The 18,739-nt window shown below is 71.8% G+C and overlaps 2 protein-coding genes across 3 annotated transcripts; both read right to left on the bottom strand.

Annotated features, from left to right (window-relative positions):
• Positions 1–44: 44 nt before the first annotated feature.
• LOC118697689 (collagen alpha-1(I) chain) lies at positions 45–2,903 on the bottom strand. The gene is made up of 2 exons (XM_054514839.1): positions 1,990–2,903; positions 45–1,916 (listed from the first exon to the last, which is right to left on the bottom strand). Exons 1-2 carry the CDS (start codon positions 2,532–2,534, stop codon positions 944–946), a joined length of 1,518 nt encoding a protein of 505 aa, XP_054370814.1. The 5' UTR covers positions 2,535–2,903; the 3' UTR covers positions 45–943.
• A 5,148-nt stretch (positions 2,904–8,051) lies between these two features.
• On the bottom strand, positions 8,052–18,233 carry LOC118697725 (inosine-5'-monophosphate dehydrogenase 1). 2 transcript variants are annotated; one of them, XM_036400569.2, is made up of 16 exons: positions 18,178–18,233; positions 16,848–16,943; positions 16,382–16,430; positions 15,934–16,035; positions 15,306–15,380; positions 14,488–14,694; positions 13,637–13,724; positions 12,676–12,875; positions 11,881–11,971; positions 11,184–11,279; positions 10,278–10,421; positions 9,921–10,065; positions 9,697–9,840; positions 9,540–9,623; positions 8,952–8,968; positions 8,052–8,787 (listed from the first exon to the last, which is right to left on the bottom strand). In XM_036400569.2, the coding sequence occupies exons 1-16, from the start codon at positions 18,195–18,197 to the stop codon at positions 8,687–8,689; spliced, it is 1,659 nt and encodes a 552-aa protein (XP_036256462.1). In that variant the 5' UTR covers positions 18,198–18,233; the 3' UTR covers positions 8,052–8,686. The 2 variants fall into 2 exon arrangements, with proteins under 2 accessions (XP_036256462.1, XP_054370843.1); XM_054514868.1 differs by having other exon boundaries at positions 10,278–10,424; positions 18,178–18,222.
• Positions 18,234–18,739: the final 506 nt, after the last annotated feature.

Genomic DNA, 18,739 nt, shown 5'->3' with positions numbered 1-18,739 from the left:
GTCTGGGGGTGCTCAGGGTCCGCCCGGGGGTGTCACACACATCCTTCGCACGTGGCACTTTATTGGGTACACGTGGGGGGGGGGACTGGGGGGGCCATGGGGGAGTTTGTGGGGCCCCAGGTCGTCACCAACATTTGGGGGTCTCGGGGGATTGGGGGCGCTTTGTTACCCGTATTAGGGGGGTCACAGGGACCTGAGGGGCGTCTGGGGGGTCCCCAGACTGGCACCAGCACTTGGGAGGCTCAAAGATATTGGGGGGGGGGCATTTCTTACCCGTATTTGGGGGCGGTCTCATGGAATTGGGGGGTCCCCAGATTGGCACCAGCACTTAGGGGTCTCGAGGACTTGGGGGGCAGCTGGGGGGGGGGATCCCCAGATTGGCACCAGCGATTGGAGGGCTCGAGGCTCTGGGTGGGGCACTTCGTTACCCGTATTTGGGGGTCTCAAGGACTTGGGGGGCGGCTTGGGGGTCCCCAAGTCCTCATCAGCACCTGGGGGGCTCATTTGGGGCGGGCAGTTTGTCACCCTCTTCGGGGGGACTCGGGAACTTGGGAAGGGGTCCCCAGATTGTCACCAGCACTTGGAGGGGTCTCAGGGACATGGGGGAGGGCAGTTTGTTACCCGTATTTGGGGGTCTCGGGGACCTGGGGAGCATCTCGGGAGTCCCCAGGTTCTCATCAACACTTGGGGGGCTCTGGAGGACATGAGGGGGGGGGGGATATCCCCGGATTGTCCCCCGTATCGAGGGGGGTCTCAGGGGCCTGGGGAGTCCCCAGATTGTCACCAGCACTTGGGGGGCTCAGGAGTTTGGGGGTCCCGAGGTTGTCACCCTCGTTTGGGGGGCTCAGGAGTTTGGGGGTCCCGAGGCTGTCACCCTCGTTTGGGGGTCTCGGGGGGCTCAGGGGGTCCTGGGGGTCTCTGGCCGGGCTCTCCCCGCCGCTCCCTACAAGTCAATGGTGTCGCTGCCGGGGCTGGGGCCGCCGCCGCCCGCGGGGGTCTCGGGGGGCGCCGGGCCGGGCCGGGGGCTCCCCTCAGCCCAGCTCTGCGACGGCCGCAGCGGCGGCGGCGCCGCCCGGGGGGGGCCCTGCGCGGGGGTCCCGGGGGTCGGCGCCCCCCGGGCCGGGGGGGCAGCGCCGGGATCCCCCCCCCGGGCCGGGCCCCCCCCGCAGGAGGCGGCGCGGGACAGCCCGGAGGGGCGGGGGGCGGTGGGGGGGCCGCGGGGGGCGGAGCTGCCGGCACCGGGGGCACCGGGGGCACCGGGGGCACCGGGGGTGTCAGCTGTGCCAGGCCCCCGTGTCCCAGCTGTGCCAGAGGAGCTGGGCTCTGACGGGCCAGCTGTGCCAGGCGCTGCAGGGCCCTGCGTTCCAGAGGTTCCAGTTGTGCCAGCTGTGCCAGAGGTTCCAGGTGTGCCGCTGGTGGCGCCGGTGGCGCTGCTGGTGCTGGCGGTGCCCGGTGTCCCCGTCCCTGAGGTGCCGGCGGTGCCAATTCCCGGGGCCGCGGTTTTGCTGTCCCTGGCTGTGCCGGGGGTGCCGCGCTCTGTCCCGCCGGCTGTGCCAGCTGTGCCAGGTGTGCTGGCTGTGCCAGGTATGCTGGGTGTGTTGGCTGGGCCGGCTTTGCCGGCTGTGCCAGGTTTGCTGGTTGCTGCAGTTGTGCCAGGTGTGGTGGCTGTGCCAGGTTTGCCAGCTGTGTCAGCCGTTCCAGGCGCTCCAGCTGTGCCAGGTGTGGTGGCTGTGCCAGGTTTGCCAGCTGTTCCAGGTGCTCCAGCTGTGCCGGGTTTGCTAGCCGTGCCAGCTGTGCTAGGTGTGCCAGCTGTGCCAGGTGAGCCGGCTGTGCGGCCTGATCCAGGTGCTCCAGCTGTGCCGGGTTTGCTAGCCGTGCCAGCTGTGCTAGGTGTGCCAGCTGTGCCAGGTGTGCCAGCTGTGCCGGCTGATCCAGGTGCTCCAGCTGTGCCGGGTTTGCTAGCCGTGCCAGCTGTGCTAGGTGTGCTAGGCTGTGCCAGCTGTGCCGCCTGTTCCAGGTGCTCCAGCTACTCCAGCTGTTCCAGGTTTGCCAGCTGTTCCAGCTGTGCCAGGTTTTCCGCTTGTGTCAGGTGCTCCAGCTGTGCCAGCTTTGCCGGCCGTGCCGGCCGTGCCATCCGCGCTCGCCCCCGCGGTGCCGGTGCCGCCCGCTGCCGCAGCCCCGGCTGTGCCGATGGCGCTCCCGGTGCCCAGCCCGGGCATGGCGGCGCTGCCGGCCCCCGGTAGGGCGGAGGTGCCGGTGCCCGCGGTGCTCCCGGAGCTGCCGCCCCCCGGTAGGGCGGTGCTGCTGGTGCCGGTGCTCGCGGTGCTCGCGGCGCTGCGGGCGCTGCCGGCGGCGCTGATGACGCTGATCTCGGTGCTCCCGGTGCTCCCGAGCACGCTGACCCCGTTGCTCTTGGTTTTCCCACCGTTCCCGGCGCTACCCGTGACACCGACGCCGGTGTTCCCGGCGTTGCCGATGAGGCCGATCCTGGCGCCCGCGGCGCCCCCGATGCCGCCGTTCCCGGCCCGGAACATTCCCGGCGCTCCCAGGGCCTCGTCGATGGAGCGGCGCAGGTCGATGGGGGACGGGGGCCGGTACCCGGCCGTGGGGTCCCCGTCCGCATCCAGAGGGGACTCGGGGGGCGCCCCCGCCTCCTCGCCCGTTCCCCGCCCGCCGCCGCCCTCGGGGGGCTCGGCGGGGCCGCCGGGGGGGGCGCGGCCGCTCGGGGGGGCGGCGAAGGCGAGCGCGGCCAGCGCCCCCCCCCATGGCCAGCTCGGCCAGGCGCGCCCCCAGCTGCAGCCCCCACCAGGCCCAGGGCCCGGGCGCGGGGGTCGCGGCCCAGCCCCAGAACTGCAGCGCCCCGAAGAGCTGCAGCCCCGCGCTCAGCGCCGCCGCCGCCGCCCCCAGCCCCCGCGGGACCCCCGCCCGCGCCCCCCCCCGCCCCGCCGCGCTTGGCGCGCCCCCCGCCCGCCCCGCAGCGCCGCAGCCCCCGCAGCGCCAGCGCGGCCGCCAGCGCCGCGAACAGAGCGCGGGGCAGCAGCAGCAGCAGCGCCGGGGGCCCCCCCAGCGCCGCCAGCGCCCCCACGGCGCCCAGGACCCCCCCCAGGTGCAGCACCCCCAGCGCCAGCAGCAGCGGAGCGGGGCCGGCGGCGGGGGGCGCCAGCGCCAGCCCCCAGCCCAGGCACGGGAAGGGCAGCTCGAACAGCGCCCGGGCGGCGGGGGGCGGCAGGCGCCCCCCCAGCTCGTAGGGGTCGAAGAAGAGCGGGAAGGCGCGGGCGAAGGCGGACAGGGCCAGCAGCGCCCCCAGCAGCCGGGCCAGCCCCGGGCGGCGCCCCCCCAGCAGCAGCAGCGCCCCCAGCGCCCCCAGCAGCGCGAAGGCCGCCCCCGCCCCATAGACGTGCCCGGCCCAGGCCGCGCCCCACAGCGCCGCCGCCTCGGGCCAGGGGGTGCCCAGCGGCAGGAAGTGGGGCGGCCACGAGAAGGGGGGCGCGGGGGAGGCCCCGCCGGGGTCCGGCCCCCCCGAGCCGCAGGCGGAGCCGGGCGTGCAGGCGGAGGCGGCGGCGGGGGGCGGCGCGGCCCCCCGGGAGGGCTGGCGGCCGGGGGACAGCGCTGCGGGAGACGCGGGGCTCAGCGCGGGGAAACGGGGGTCCCACATCCCGACCCCCCCCCACATCCCGCATCTCCCCACGGATCCGGAGCGAGGCAGCCCACCCCCAAGCACCCACACACTCCCAGATCTCCCCTTTTCCCCGGGACCCCCAAACCAGAACCCGCCCCCATTGCCTCCAAACCCGCCAGCCCCCCCCAGTCCACAGCCTCCCCCCCCAGACCCTGCATCCCCCCCCCCATTCCTCCCAGACACCCCCAAAGCCCAGGACCCTCCCACCCCCCAGGACCCCCCAGCTCCCAGACTCCCCCTCCTCCCAAACCCCCAGGCCGCCCCCAAATCCCGCCCCCCCCAAATCCCGCCCCCCAAATCCCGCCCCCCCCAAATCCCGCCCCCCCAAATCCCGCCCCCCAAATCTCGGTCCCCCCAAATCCCGCCCCTCAAATCCCGACCCCCTCAAATCCTGCACCCCCAAATCCCGCCCCCCCAAAGCCCCGCCCCCCCAAATCCTGCCCCCCCCAAGCCCCGCCTCCCGAATCCCGCCCCCCAAATCCCGGCCTCCCCTAATCCCGCGCCCCAAATCTCGATCCCCTCAAATTCCGCTCCTCCAACCCCGGCCCCCCCAAATCCCGCCCCCCTAAATCTCGGCCCCCCCAAATCCCAACCCCAAATCCCGGCCCCCTCAAATGCCCCCCCCACAAATCCCAGCCCCCAAACCCCGGCCTCCCAAATCCCGGCCCCCCCAAATCCCACCCCCCCAAATCCCAGCCCCCAAATCCCAACCCCCCAAATCCCAGCCCCCAAATCCCAGCCCCCAAATCCCGCCCCCCAAATCCCGCCCCCCAGATCCCGCCCCCCAAATCCCAGCCCCCGAAATCCCAGCCCCCCATATCCCGGCCCCCCCAAATCCCAGCCCCCTAGATCCCAGCCCCCCCCAAATCCCAGTCCCTCAAATCCCGCCCCCACCTGGCTCGGCGCCGCTCCCCGCCTCGTCCAGCTCCAGGGACGCGTTTCCCCCCTCGGCGCCGATCCTGGGGGGCCCCGTGGGGAACAGGAACCCTGGGGGGCACCGAGCTGTTGGTGTCGCTGTTGGGGGGCTCCTCGGCTTTGGGGGGCCCGGCGCGGCCCGGCACTCACCGGCGGCGCTCAGTCTCCCGGCCAGCTCCGAGAGGCCCGGCAGGAGCCGGGGGCGGCCGGGGGGGCCCCGCAGGAGGCTGGTGGGGGGCACGGCCGCCCCCGCGCCCCCCGGGGGGGGGTCCAGCCCCGCCGTCAGGTCGATGGCGATGTCCAGCTCCAGCTGCTTGTCCCGGGGCCGCCCCGGGCCGGGGGTCGTGGCCCCGCGGGCGGGGGCGCCCCCCCGGCCCGGCGCCTCCTCCGGGGGTCCCGCGGAGCCGGGCTCCTCGCCGGGCTCCGGCAGCGTGGGGGGCGCGGCGCTGCGGGGGGGGGGGCCCGGGCTCCTGGGGGCGCCCGGGGGCGTGGGGGGCGCGGGGGGGCGCGGCCCCCCCTGGCTCCGCACCTTGATCTTGAAGTTGAGGCCGAGGTTGAGGGACAGCACGGGGGAGTCGCTGTGGGGCGCGGGGGGCGTCCCGGGGGGGGCGCTGGGCGGCGGGCGGGCGGCGGCCCGGGCCAGGCACAGCAGCGCCAGCAGCAGCCGGGGGGCGGCCGCCCCCCCCGCGGGGCACAGCGGCGACATCGGAGCGGCTGCGGACAGGGGGACGGGGGCGTCACCTCCCGGCATCACAGAGACCCCCATGACAGCCCAGAACCCTTCCCCCCATGGCACCCCAGAGCCCCCCATGACACCCCAAAGCCCCCCCCATGGCATCCCAGAGCCCCCCCATGGCACCCCCCGGTACCCAGGGAGCATTTGAGAGGGGACAGGGGCACCTGGGGGGGACAGGAGCACCTGGGGACAGGGAGAGGATGTGACGGGCCATGTGCACTCAAGGGTGGACACACGGGAACGCTCCAAGGGAGGAGACAGGAGCATCCGGGGGGGACACCGGGGCACCTGGGGACAGGAGCTCCTGGGGGGAGGACAGGAGCAGCCCGAGGGGGAGCAGGGGCACCCCGAGTTTGGGACAGGAGCACCTGTGGGGACACAGAGCCCCCCCAGGGAAGGGGCGGGAGCGGCCCGGGTGCGGCGGTGGTGGCACTCGGGGACGGGGGGCACGCGGGGGCGCGCGGCGGTGTCCCCTCCCCCGGAGCCCCCGCGCCCGCGCCAGGTCCCTAATCGGGGTGACAGGGGCTGTCGCCGCGGGCTGGCACCGCGCCCGTCAGGGCGGCGGCGGCGCGGGCACGACGGATGCGAAGTGACACGCAGGACACGCGGGGAGCCGCGGCCCCCGCACAGGACAGCGCGCACCGCGCCCCCGGAACTGCCACCCCCGCAAGGGACACCCCCGGCACTGCCACCCCCGGCACTGCCACCTCCACGCGGGACACCCCCGGCACTGCCACCCCCGGCACTGCCACCCCCACGCGGGACACCCGCGCACCCGCCACCCCCCGGCACTGTCGCCCTGCAGCCCTGCCTGCCCCCGAGCCCCACGGCAAGAAGGGGGTCCCCACGCCCCCCCCCACGCCGGTGTCACCCGTGGGTCACAACCGCGCTCCCCGCACGCCTGCCCCCCCCGCCCGCCCCCTCCCGCTGTGCCCACGCGTGTGACAGGGACATTGCCGGGGGGGGTACACGGGAACAGCCCGGGGTGGGCACCCCCTGCGCCCCCCCCGCACCCCCGCTCGCACCCCCACCTGTGCCCCCCCACCTGTGCCCCCCCACCTGTGCCCCCCCACCTGTGCCGCCCCCCCCTCCCCCGCTCCCACGCGCCCCCCCCGCCCCGCTCACCCCCCCGAGCCCCCCCCCGGCCGCGCCCCCCCGCAGCCCCCCCCCCCTTTTCCCGCGCGTGGGTGCGTGTGCGCACGTGTGCGCGCGCGTGACGGCGCGTGCCAGCGCGTGTGCGTGGGACAGCGCGCGCGGGGGCGGCGCGGGGGGGGCGCGGGGCTCGGCACCGCTTTGGAGGGGGGGGGGGGGAGGAACCCCGAACCCCCCCCGACCCCCCCCCGAACCCCCCCGAACCCCGCTCGCCACCCCCGCAGCCCCGGGGCGCCCCCGCACCCGGCCCCCCCCTCCCTGCAAACCCGGGGCCCCCCGAACCCCGGCACCCCCAAACCCGGCTCACCCCCTCCCCCCCCGGCAGCCGGCACCTCGCGATCCGCGCCCCCCCCCCCCCCGGGGACCCCAACCCCGGGCACGCCCCGCACCCCAAACCCGCACCGCTCCCCCGAGCTCCCCCAGCCGCACCCCCAGCCCCGCTCAGCAGCGCCCGGCCGGCCCCCCCCGCTGCCCCGCACCCGCGCGCCCCCAAACCCGCACCCCAAAGCCCCGCGCACCCCCAAAGCCACCCCCGCCCCCCCGCACCCACCGGCCTCGGCGGCGGCTCCAGCCCCGGCCCGGCCCCGGCGGCGGCAGCGGCGGGAGGGGCGGGCCGAGCCCCCCCCCCACTCCTCCTCCTCCTCCTCCTCCTCCTCCTCCTCCCACCCCCCGCGCCCCCCGGGCTCCCCCCGCCCCAGCCCCCGCCCCCCCCGCGGGCTCCGGGACCCGGCGGGGCCGCGCGGCCCGGCTGGAGCGGGGGGGGGACATTGGGGGGGTCCCACAGCCGGGGGGGGGAGGTTTGAGGGGTCCCCGTCCTGCAGGGGGTCCCACACTGGGGGGGCCGTCATGGTGGGGTTCACACATTTGGGGGGGGTCTCACATTTTGAAGCGGTCCCACACTGGGGGGGTCCCACACTTGGGGGTCCCACACTGGGGGCATGTCCCACATCTGAAGGGGGTCCCACTTTTGGGGGGTACTCCTACATTTGGGGTGTCCCCCCGTAGGGGAGGGGGTCCCACATTTGTTGAGGGGAATATCCTGCGTTTGGGGTTCGTCCCAAATTTGGAGGGGGGTGTCCCACAATTGAGGGGGGGTCTCCCTTCTGGGAAGGTGCCACATTTGGGGTGCCCTGTTTGCGTGGCGCTACTTGTGGGGGGTCCCAGGTGTGTCCCGACCTTTGCCACCCGTGCCATGTGTGTGTCACCCGTGCCATGTGTGTGCCACCCATGCCATGTGTGCCACCCATGCCCGTGCCATGTGTGTGCCACCACCCTGTGTCACAGCATGTGCCACCCGTGCCATGTGTGCCGCCACCCTGTGTCACAGCATGTGCCCTCCTGGTGCCACGTGTGTCCCCCGGTCCCCGTGGCACCGGCAGGGACAGCGACACGCCAGGGGCCAGCCGGGGGACAGGACCATGGACAGGGCCAAGGACGGGGACAGGGCCGGTCCAGGGACAAAGCAGGGACAGGGGACAGGACCATGGACAGGGACAGGGCCAGCCCAGGGATAGGGACAGGACCGGGGACGGGAGCAGGGACAGGGACAGGGACAGGGACAAGCCAGGCTGCGATGCTCCAAGACTTTATTCACCCCTGGACACAGGACCCCTGGCCCGTGGGGTCCCCGTGACACTGTGGGGTCCCCCGGGACACTGTGGGATCCCTGTGGCACTGTGGGGTCCCCCGGGACACTGGGGACTCCCTGCAGTGCTGGGGGTCCCCCCATCCCCACTCGGGGGCACAGGGGGACCCGGCCCTGCAAGCTCCTCAGTGCCAGGGAGGGTTTGGGGGCCCCCACACCATTGGGGGGGCTTTGGGTCCCTGCATTCCCCCTCTCTGGGGAGGCCGGGGAGGTCCCCGCAGCCTCGTGGTGCCCCGGGACCTTTGGGGGGCCCCTACACCCCCATTTCTGTGGGCCCTGGGGATCCCCCTCCCCTGAGGTGCCCCGGGGGGATTTGGGGGCTCCCTGCACCCCCAGTTCCAGGAGGTTTCCGAGGTCCCCGCAGCCCCTTTGCTCGGGGGGGGTTTGGGGGTGCCCCATTGTGGGGTGCCCCATTTGGGGGAGCCCGTCAGCAGCGCCGGTGTCGGGGGTTTGGGGGTGCCCCATTGGGGGGTGCCCCATTTGGGGGAGCCCGTCAGCAGCGCCGGTGTCGGGGGTTTGGGGGTGCCCCATTGGGGGGTGCCCCATTGGGGGGTTCCCGTCAGCAGCGCCGGTGTCGGGGGGCCGGGGGGGTCCCCGCAGGCTCCGGGCGGGGGGCGCCGGCCCGGGGGGACCCCTCCTCAGGGCAGCCTCCTCTGGGCACTGGGGGGACGAGGGGGGGATCACAGGGGGGAAGGGAACCCCCAAACCCCAGATCCTGGCTGGGAGACTGGGGGCGCCCCCTCCCCCTGCCCATCAGGGAGGGGACAAAGGGGGGGTAAAGGGGACCCCCAGTGCCCCCCATCCCGGGAGGAGCCGGTACTTACAGGGCAGAACCGTGAAGCTGCAGGGGAGGGGAAGGTCAGGGGGGTTAGGGGGGCACAGGGACCCCCACACCCCAAACCCCTCCCCGACACTGGGGTAACTGGGGGTGTCCCAGAGCCACTGCTGGGGCAACTGGGGCCCTACAGGTGGGATCTGAAGTGGTGCCTTCCTCAGCCCCCCAGAACCTCCCCTGCCCCCCAAGATCCCCCCATCTCCTGTACCCCTCACAGCCCCCAAAGCCCCACAAAACTCCCTCCAAACCTCCTCAGCTCCCCAAAAACTCCCCTGTCCCCCAAAATCCCCCCATCTCCTGTACCCCTCACAGCCCCCAAAGCCCCCAAAACCCTCTCCAAACCCCCTCAGCTCCCCAAAACCTCCCCTAACCCCCAAGATCCCCCCATCTCCTGTACCCCTCACAGCCCCCAAAGCCCCCAAAACCCTCCCCAAACCCCCTCAGCCCCCCAATCTCCCTCCAACCACGTTCAGCCACCCAAAATCTGCCCCAAATCCCCCAGTTCTCCCAAGCCCCTCCAGCCCCCCCCCAAACCCTCCCCAGCCCCCCAAACCCCCCCAGCCCCGTCCCCACTCACGAGTGCAGCCCGTGCACGCCCCCCTCGACCTGCGCCGCCACCGTCCTGCGCTCGAACTTGAGCTCCCCCGCGAACATCATGGACCTGGGGGGCACGGGGGGCTCGGTGGGCGGCCGGGACCCCCCCAGCGCCCCCAAACCCCCCATCCCGCACTGACCGGAGCGCCGAGAGGCTGCGGGCGCCCAGGTCCTGGCAGCCGTGCTGCAGCCCGGCCAGCAGGTACGGCACGAACTTGTGGATGGAGCCCTTGTCCTGCACCGAGCCCGACACGCCCTGCGCCACCTTCACCGCGTCCCCCTCGCTGCGGGACACACACACACACACACAGGGGCTGGGGGGCGGCCGGGGGCGGCTCCATGCCCCCCCCGGCCCCCCGGGTACCTGAAGTAGCGTTTCTGGCTGCCCGGGCCCTGCTCCATGGCGTCCAGCGAGCCCATGCCCCGGTACTGCTTCAGCCGCACGCCCTCCGAGTAGAAGAACTCGCCCGGCGCCTCCGTGGTGGCCGCCAGCAGTGACCCCATCATCACTGGGGGGGGGGGGGGACACCCCGTCAGGGACCCCCCTCCCGGCGGGGTGGGGGCTGAGACCCCCCCAGGATGGGCCGGGGGCTGCGGGGCCATCGCCAGGCTGGGCCGGAATGGGGGATCCCCTCGGGGGCACCAGGCTGGGCTGGGGGCCATGAGACCCCCTCTGGGTGCCCCGTCTCATGCCCCCCGTGCCCCCCATGGCCCTGCTCACCCGTGGAGGCTCCCAGCGCCAGCGCCTTCACGGCGTGCCCGGGGCTGCGGATGCCACCATCGGCGATGACGGGGACACCAAAGCGCCGCGCGTACTCGGCCACGCGGTACACGGCCGTGGCCTGGGCACGGCCACACGCCAGCACTGCTGGGGACAGGGACACCGTGAGGGACAGGGACAGGGCACGGCCACACGCCAGCACTGCTGGGGACAGGGACACCGTGAGGGACAGGGACAGGGCACGGCCACACACCAGCACTGCTGGGGACAGGGACACCGTGAGGGACAGGGATGGGGCACGGCCACACACCAGCACTGCTGGGGACAGGGACACCGTGAGGGACAGGGACAGGGCACGGCCACACGCCAGCACTGCTGGGGACAGGGACACCGTGAGGGACAGGGACAGGGCACGGCCACACACCAGCACTGCTGGGGACAGGGACACCGTGAGGGACAGGGACAGGGCCTGGGCACACGCCAGCACTGCTGGGGACAGGGACACCGTGAGGGACAGGAACAGGGACAGGGCCTGGGCACGGCCACACGCCAGCACTGCTGGGGACAGGGACACTGTGAGGGACAGGGACAGGGACAGGGCCTGGGCACGGCCACACGCCAGCACTGCTGGGGACAGGGACACTGTGAGGGACAGGGCCTGGGCACGGCCACACGCCAGCACTGCTGGGGACAGGGACAGGGACATGTCAGGGACATGGCTGTGGGCACGGCCACACTGCCATGGGGACAGGGACACTGTGAGGAACACAGCTGTGGCCTGGGCACGGCTACAGACCAGCACTGCTGGGGACAGGGACACTGTCACAGGGACAGGGGGACAGTGGGCACAGGGCCACCCCAAAGGGCACACTGGGACACTGCAGGGTGGGCTCAGGTGTCACCCACCTTCCTGGGTGATGCAGATGGAGCCGCTGCCCATCCCCACCCGCAGCGCGTCCACCCCGGCATCGATCAGGTTCTTGGCTTGGGCCGCCGTCACCACTGCGGGGACACCCCAAAATGGCACCCCAACCCTGCCCAGGGCACCCTGAAGCCCACCGCAGCACTGCAGGGGTGCACCCCAAACACAGTACCCCAAAACAGCAGCCCAAAAGTGGCACTGCAAATCCATCCCCAACCCTCCCCAAATCCTGTCCCATTATGATGGGGGGCACCTCAAAAATAGCCCCCAAAATGGCACCCAAATCCCACCTCACCGCTGCAGGGGACACCCCAAATCTGCCCCCCATTTCCCCTCTGCTCTCTTTTGGGGTCACCCCTGCTCCTCAGTGACCCCCCTGGCTGCAGCCTGGGCCATTCCCGTGCCCCCCTGCCCCGTTTGGGGTCTCACCATTCCTGTGCCCCCCCTGCCCCATTTGGGGTCTCACCATTCCTGTGCCCCCCTGCCCCGTTTGGGGTCTCACCATTCCTGTGCCACCCCTGCCCCATTTGGGGTCTCACCATTCTTGTGCCCCCCCTGCCCCATTTGGGGTCTCACCGTTCCTGTGCCCCCCCTGCCCCATTTGGGGTCTCACCGTTCCCGTGCCCCCCTGCCCCATTTGGGGTCTCACCGTTGCCCCCCCTGCCCCGTTTGGGGTCTCACCGTTGCCCCCTACCACCTGCAGCTCGGGGTACTTGGCCTTGATGTAGCGGATCATGCTCAGCTGGTACCGGGAGTTCCCCTGCGACGAGTCCTGGGGATTGGGGGGCAGGTTTTGGGGTGCGATGGGGCAGGTTTTGGGGTGTGCAGGGCAGGTTTTTGGGTGCCACAGGGGCAGGTTTTCGGGTGTGGGTGGGAGCAGAGAGTTGGGGTTCAATGAGTAGGGGGTACCCCCCAGGCCCCTCCTTTTTTGGGGCACCTCCCACCCGGCACAAGCAGCTCCACCCCTATCCCCAGACCCCATCCCCTCCCTTTTGGGGTCCCACAGCTTTTGGGGTGTCCCCATGTCCCTACCCTCCGATTTTTAGGGTCACCCCCCACACCAGCAGCTCCATCCCTCCATCTCTTTCTCCTCCCTTCTATCCCTGCACGCTTTTTGGGGTCCCCCATTTCTGGGGATCCCCGTTTTTGGGGTTTCCCATTCTCGGGGTCCCCCACAGCAGCCCCCTGACGTCACCCCCGCCCCCGCACCAGCAGCTCCATCCTCCCCCATTCCTCCATCCTCATCCCCCGTTTTTGGCATGCTCCCCCTTTTTCATCCCCCCCATTTTGGGCTCTCACATTTTTTGGGGTGCCTTCAGCCCCCCATTTTCGGGGACCCCTCCACACCCACCGGCAGCCCGAGCCCCGTGCCCTTCCTCCCCCTCATCCCCCGTGCTCAGAGTCCCGGGTTTTGGGGTGCCCGCGGTTTTGGGGTGCCCCGGGTTTTGGGGTGCCCCGGGTTTTGGGGTCCCGCACCAGCACCACGAGGTCGGCGCCCGCCTGCACGAGCAGGTCCAGCCGGTATTTGTCGTCCTCGCGGGTGCCGATGGCCGCCCCGACCCGCAGCTGCTTCCGCCCGTCCTTGGAGGCCGCCGGGTGCTCGCGGTTCTTCTTCAGGTCCGTGCGCGCCATCAGCGCCACCAGCTCGTCACGGCTGTTGACGATCGGCAGCTTCCCTGCGGGGACAGCGCGGGGACGGTCACCCCGAGCCGGGGACAGCGCGGGGACAGCGCGGGGACAGTGCGGGGACAGCGCGGGGACAGAGTGGGGACAGCGCGGGGACAGCGCGGGGACAGCGTGGGGACAGAGTGGGGACAGCATGGGGACAGCACGGGGACAGTGCGGGGACAGTGCAGGGACAGCGCGGGGACAGAGTGGGGACAGCGCGGGGACGGTCACCCCGAACCCAGGACACTGCGGGGACAGGGAGCGCGGGAGGGACCCCAAGCACGGGGCCGTGGTGGCCACAAGCTCGACACTGCTGGTCACTGCCAGCAGCTTCCCTGGGGACACGGGGGGGAATGTGGGGTCACCAGGGGGTGGAGGGCACTGGGGGGGCTGCAGGGACACGGGGACATGGAGGTGAGCCCAGGGACAGGGACAGGCTGACCCCAGAGACGAGGAGGGGACCTGAAGGATGGGGCAGTGACAGCCACCAGGTCACCAGTGCTGGTCACCATCAGCAGCCCTGGGGACACAGTGGGGGACAATGTGAGGGGAACAGGGACAGGGGACATCCCCCATGGGCTGCCCAGGGTGGCACAGAGGTGACCTCGACTGGAGGTGACACCTGGGAGGTGCTGTGGGGGTCCCTGTGGGGTGACAGGGGACTTGGGGGGTGACAGGTGACTCAGGGGGTGTGACAGGGGACTCAGGGGGTGTGACAGGGGACTCGGGGGGGGCAGGGGACTCGGGGGGTGACAGGTGCCCCCTGCACCTTTCTTGCTGCGCTGCAGGATCTCGTTGGCCTCTTTGAGGGTGACGCCGGCTGGGGCCACCACCAGGTCCCTGCGCTTGGTCATCACCTGGGGACACAGGGACCCACGTGTCACTGCCATCAGCACAGGTGCTGGCACCAGCACTGTCTGGCACTGCCACCGTCACTGTCACCAGAGCTGGCACCGATCCTGGCAGCAGCACTGTCACCAGCACTGGCACTGTCACCTCCACTGCCACCAGCACTGTCACCATCACTGTCTGTCACTGTCACATGCACTGGCACTGTCACAGGCACCAGCCAGGCACGGCTACTGTCACTGTCACCTGTACTGTGTGTCACCGTCACCTTCACTGTCACCTGCACTGGGGGACCCAGGGCCACTGCGGGCAGCCCCCGCCCTGCCACGGATCCACGGATCCCTGCCCCACATCCATCCCTGCCCCACTTCCATCCCTGCCCCACACTGCACATCCTCCATCCCTGCCCCACATCCCATCCTGCCCCACACTGCACATCCTCCATCCCTGCCCCACATCCATCCCTGCCCCACACTGCACATCCTCCATCCCTGCCCCACATCCATCCCTGCCCCACACTGCACATCCTCCATCCCTGCCCCACACTGCACATCCTCCATCCCTGCCCCACATCCATCCCTGCCCCACACTGCACATCCTCCAACCCACCCATCCCTACCCCACATCCCATCCTGCCCCACATTACACATCTTCCAACTCTGCCCCGCATCCATCCCTGCCCCACATCCATCCCTTCATCCCTGCCCCACATCCCACCCCACCCCACCCCACGGGTCCCACCCCGCCCCTGTCCCGCTGTCCCCAGCGCACCTGGGCCAGGGGGGTGGCCCTGTCCCCCTCGCGCAGGAAGTCGATGTCGCGGGAGGTGACGATGCCCTCGAGCCGCCCCCCCAGGCGCCCCGAGTGGGTGACGGGGACCCCCGAGAAGCCGAGCCGGGCCTTGGCGTCCCACACGTCCCCCACGGTGTGCGCCGGGCTCATCACCAGCGGCTCCAGGATGAAACCCTGCTCGAACCGCTGCGGGCACAGGGACAGGGACAGAGTCACCCAGGGACAGGGACAGAGTCACCTGGGGCATGGGGACAGGGACGGAGTCACCCAGGGACAGGGACAGAGTCACCTGGGGCATGGGGACAGGGACAGAGTCACCCAGGGACACGGGGACAAGGGACAGTGTCACCCAGGGGCACAGAGACATGGGACAGAGTCACCCAGGGGCATGGGGACAAGGGACAGTGTCACCCAGGGACATGGGGACATGGGACAGAGTCACCCAGGGACAGGGACAGTGTCACCCAGGGACATGGGGACACGGGACAGAGTCACCCAGGTCCATGGGGATAAGGGACAGTGTCACCCAAGGGCACAGGGACAGGGACAGTGTCACCCAGGGACACGGGACAGAGTCACCCAGGGGCATGGGGACAGGGACAGTGTCACCCAGGGGGCTCAAGGACATGAGGGGACAGTGTCACCGGGGTCACAGGTGGCTCAGGGACACGAGGGGGCACAAGGACAGGGCACAGGGACACAGGGAGGGGACTCCCCCCGTGGAGGGGTGCTCCAGCCCAGCAGGTGGCCAGCCCGTCCCAGGGGACACCAGGGCCACCACAGTGTCCCCGGCTCACCTTGACCTTGCGCACCTCGCTGGCCTGGAACTCGGGGGTGCAGTTGTGGTGGATGATGCCGATGCCGCCGTTCAGCTGGGGGGCACGGGGGGCACGGGGGGCACGGGGGGCACGGGGGGCACGGGGGGCACGGGGGCCGTGGGTTCCTGGGCAGCCCCTGCAGCCGTGTCCCCCTCTGCCCTCGCACCCCTCGGGGACTGTGCCCCCCTCCCAGCTCCCCCCAGCGTGACAGAGCCCCCCCAGCCCTGACCCCCCGGGCCCCTCCACAAACCCTGGATGCCCCTCTGTGCCCCCGAGATGCCCCCCAAGATGCCCCCACCCGTGTGGGTGCACCCACACCCCTGGGGACAGCCGTGTCCCCCTCGGTGACCATGTCCCCCCAGTGTCCCCCCTGCTCACAGCCATGGCGATGGCCATGTCCCCTCAGTGACAGTGTCCCCCTTGTCCCCCCAGTGTCCCCCCTGTTCACAGCCATGGCGATGGCCATGTCCCCTCAGTGTCCCCAGCGTCCCCCCTGCTCACAGCCATGGCGATGGCCATGTCCCCCCAGTGTCCCCAGCGTCCCCCCTGCTCACAGCCATGGCGATGGCCATGTCCCCCCAGTGTCCCCAGCGTCCCCCCTGCTCACAGCCATGGCGATGGCCATGTCCCCCTCGGTGACCGTGTCCATGGGGGATGACACCAGCGGTGTTTTCAGGGTGATGGTTCTGGTCAGCGCTGATGTCAGGTCCTGGGGAAGGGGAGCACCCCTAAAATCCTGAACCCTCCCTGAGAATGGGGGGACCCCGACTCGACCTGACCCTCCCTGCCCTCCCAGCGCCCCCAAAAGCACAGGGACCCTGCCCCCCCTCTGAGGGCTGGGGTTCCATGAGCCCCCACACCCCAAACCCCGCAGGGACCCCACGGGCATCCCCCAACCCCACTGGGGGGGCCCAGGAGGGGATGGGGGCACAGGGGTGTCACTGAGGGGATCCTGAGCCAGGGGGAGCCACCCCGGTGGGGAGAGCACGGGGGGGTCCCAGGGGGATCCTGGGGGGCACAGGGGGGTCCCAGGGGGATCCTGGGGGGTCACTCACCACCTCGTCGGCCGTGAAGTCAATGTAGCCAGGGAGGATAAGGAAGTCACTGTGGAGGGACACAGGGCTGGGACCTCACTGGCCCCCCCCAAAACTGACCCAGACCCACCAAGGGGGCACCTGAGGTCTGGGGAGGCACTGAGGGAGGGGGGATGTGCGAGCTGGGGGGGTCAGGGGTTCCTGGGGGGGTCTGGAGACGTTACTGGGGTGCCTGGGGGTTGGCAGTGGGGGTGCAGGGGGGGTCGGGGGGTTCCTGGGGTGGGGCCTGGGAGTCCCTGGGGAGTCCCTGGGGGGTTCCTGGGGATCTTTGTGGGGATTCTCTGGGGCTGCCATGTGGGGGGAGAGTTGGGGTTTCCCTGGGGGGCTCTGGGGTGCCGGGGTGAGCTTGGGGAGGTCTGGAGGCGCCTGTGGGGGTCAGGTGGTGCCGAGGGGGGTCAGGGGGTTTTGGGGTCGGGGGTACCCGCACTTGTAGGTGAGGCCATCGGCGCAGGCAAAGAGCTGCTGGGCCGTGAGCCCATCCTCGGGCACGTAGCCGGCACCGCTGATCAGCTGCTGTGCCATGCTGGGGACGGGCGGAGGCTGGCACCGGCACCGGGACCCGCACACCGGGACCGGCACCGGCACCGGGACCCGCACACCGGGACCCGCACACCGGGACCGGCACCGGCACCGGGACCCGCACACCGGGACCCGCACACCGCGACCCCGCCCCGCCCAGGGCCATGCGGGGGGACGCTGCCATCGGGAACGGCCCCGGGGTCTCTCCGGGACCCCCGACCACACCAGGAGCCTCCCGGGACTGGGACAGATTTCCCCCCTCACCAGGACTGGGACTCCCCTCGGATCCGCCCCCCCACACCGGGACAGGAACCCCCACCATGACTGGGACCCCCACCCACACCACGACCGTCCCCACCCCGGGCCGGGACCCCCGAACCGCACTGGGGCTGGCCGGGCCGGGCTGAGGGGGGTCCCGGTCTCGGGGGCATCACGGGGGATGCATGGGGGGAATTCCTGAGGGGGGCACGGAGGGGTCACTCTTTAGAGGGGGTCCCAGAGTGGGGGTCCCGGGGGTCCTCGGGAGGTTCCCGTGGGGTCCCGTGGGGCTGTCCCGATCCCGTGGGGGGTCCCGTTCCCGTGTGCGTCCCGGGGGTCCCGTGGGGCTGTCCCGTTCCCGTACGGGTCCCGCGCGTTGCGCTCCCGCAGCGGCCCCGGCGCAGGGCGTGGCCATGGGTGTGGTCGGGGGCGTGGCCAGGGCCGGGACTGGCCGCCGCAGCCCCCCCCACCCTCCCAGCCTGCCCAGCGCCTCCAGCGCGCCGGGAGCGGCCCCAGCGCTCCCAGTGACTCCCCCAGCGCTCCCAGTGACTCCCCCAGCGCTCCCAGTAACCCCACCGGGCACCAGGGACCCCCCAGCGCTCCCAGTGACCCCACCGGGCACCAGGGTTCCTCCCAGCGCTCCCAGTGACTCCTCCCGCAGCCCGGGGACCCCCCCCAGCCCCCAGCGCTCCCAGTAGCCCCTCCCGCATGCCCCGGTAGCTCCCAGTACCCCCCCCGCTCCCACCCCGCCACTGCTGCCCCACATCCCCCGGTAACACCCCCAGTGTCCCCTCGCCGCTGCTCCCTCCCGCCCCAGTAACGCCCCAGTCCCTCCCAGTGCCCCCAGTACAGCCCTGCCCTCCCCCTGTGCCCCCCGTGTCCCCCGGTGCCGCTGCCCCGGTCCCGGGGTGCCCCCGGCGCGCCCCCGCAGCGCCCCGGTGGCTCCCAGTGCTCCCAGTAACCCCCAGTAACCCCAGTACCTGGGCTCCCCCTCGCCCATGGCGCTGAGCGCCGCCGGGGGCGGGGCCACGCGACCACGCCCCGCGACCACGCCCATCGGCCCCGCCCCGCCCGGCCCCGCCCCCTGATCTCCGGGGACACCCCCGAGCCCCGGGATTGGGACACCCCCGCTCTGGGGATTGGGGCACCCCCGCTCTGGGGGTCGGGGCAACCCTGGGGGCAGCGCTGAGCGCCCCTCTCTGAGGGTACATCCCCCTCTCTCTCTCTGAGGGTACACCCCTCTCTCTCTGAGGGTACACCCCTCTCTCTCTGAGGGTACACCCCTCTCTCTCTGAGGGTACACCCCCCTCTCTCTCTGAGGGTACACCCCCCTCTCTCTGAGGGTACACCCCCTCTCTCTCTCTGAGGGTACACCCCTCTCTCTCTCTGAGGGTAAACCCCTCTCTCTCTGAGGGTACACCCCCCTCTCTCTCTGAGGGTACACCCCTCTCTCTCTGAGGGTACACCCCCTCTCTCTCTCTGAGGGTACACCCCTCTCTCTCTCTGAGGGTACACCCCCTCTCTCTCTCTGAGGGTACACCC

Source organism: Molothrus ater, chromosome 5 (assembly GCF_012460135.2).
Source record: "Molothrus ater isolate BHLD 08-10-18 breed brown headed cowbird chromosome 5, BPBGC_Mater_1.1, whole genome shotgun sequence".
Lineage (NCBI taxonomy): Eukaryota > Metazoa > Chordata > Aves > Passeriformes > Icteridae > Molothrus > Molothrus ater.
Note: the sequence above shows the minus strand (reverse complement) of the source record. Positions and strands in the feature narration are given on the sequence as shown.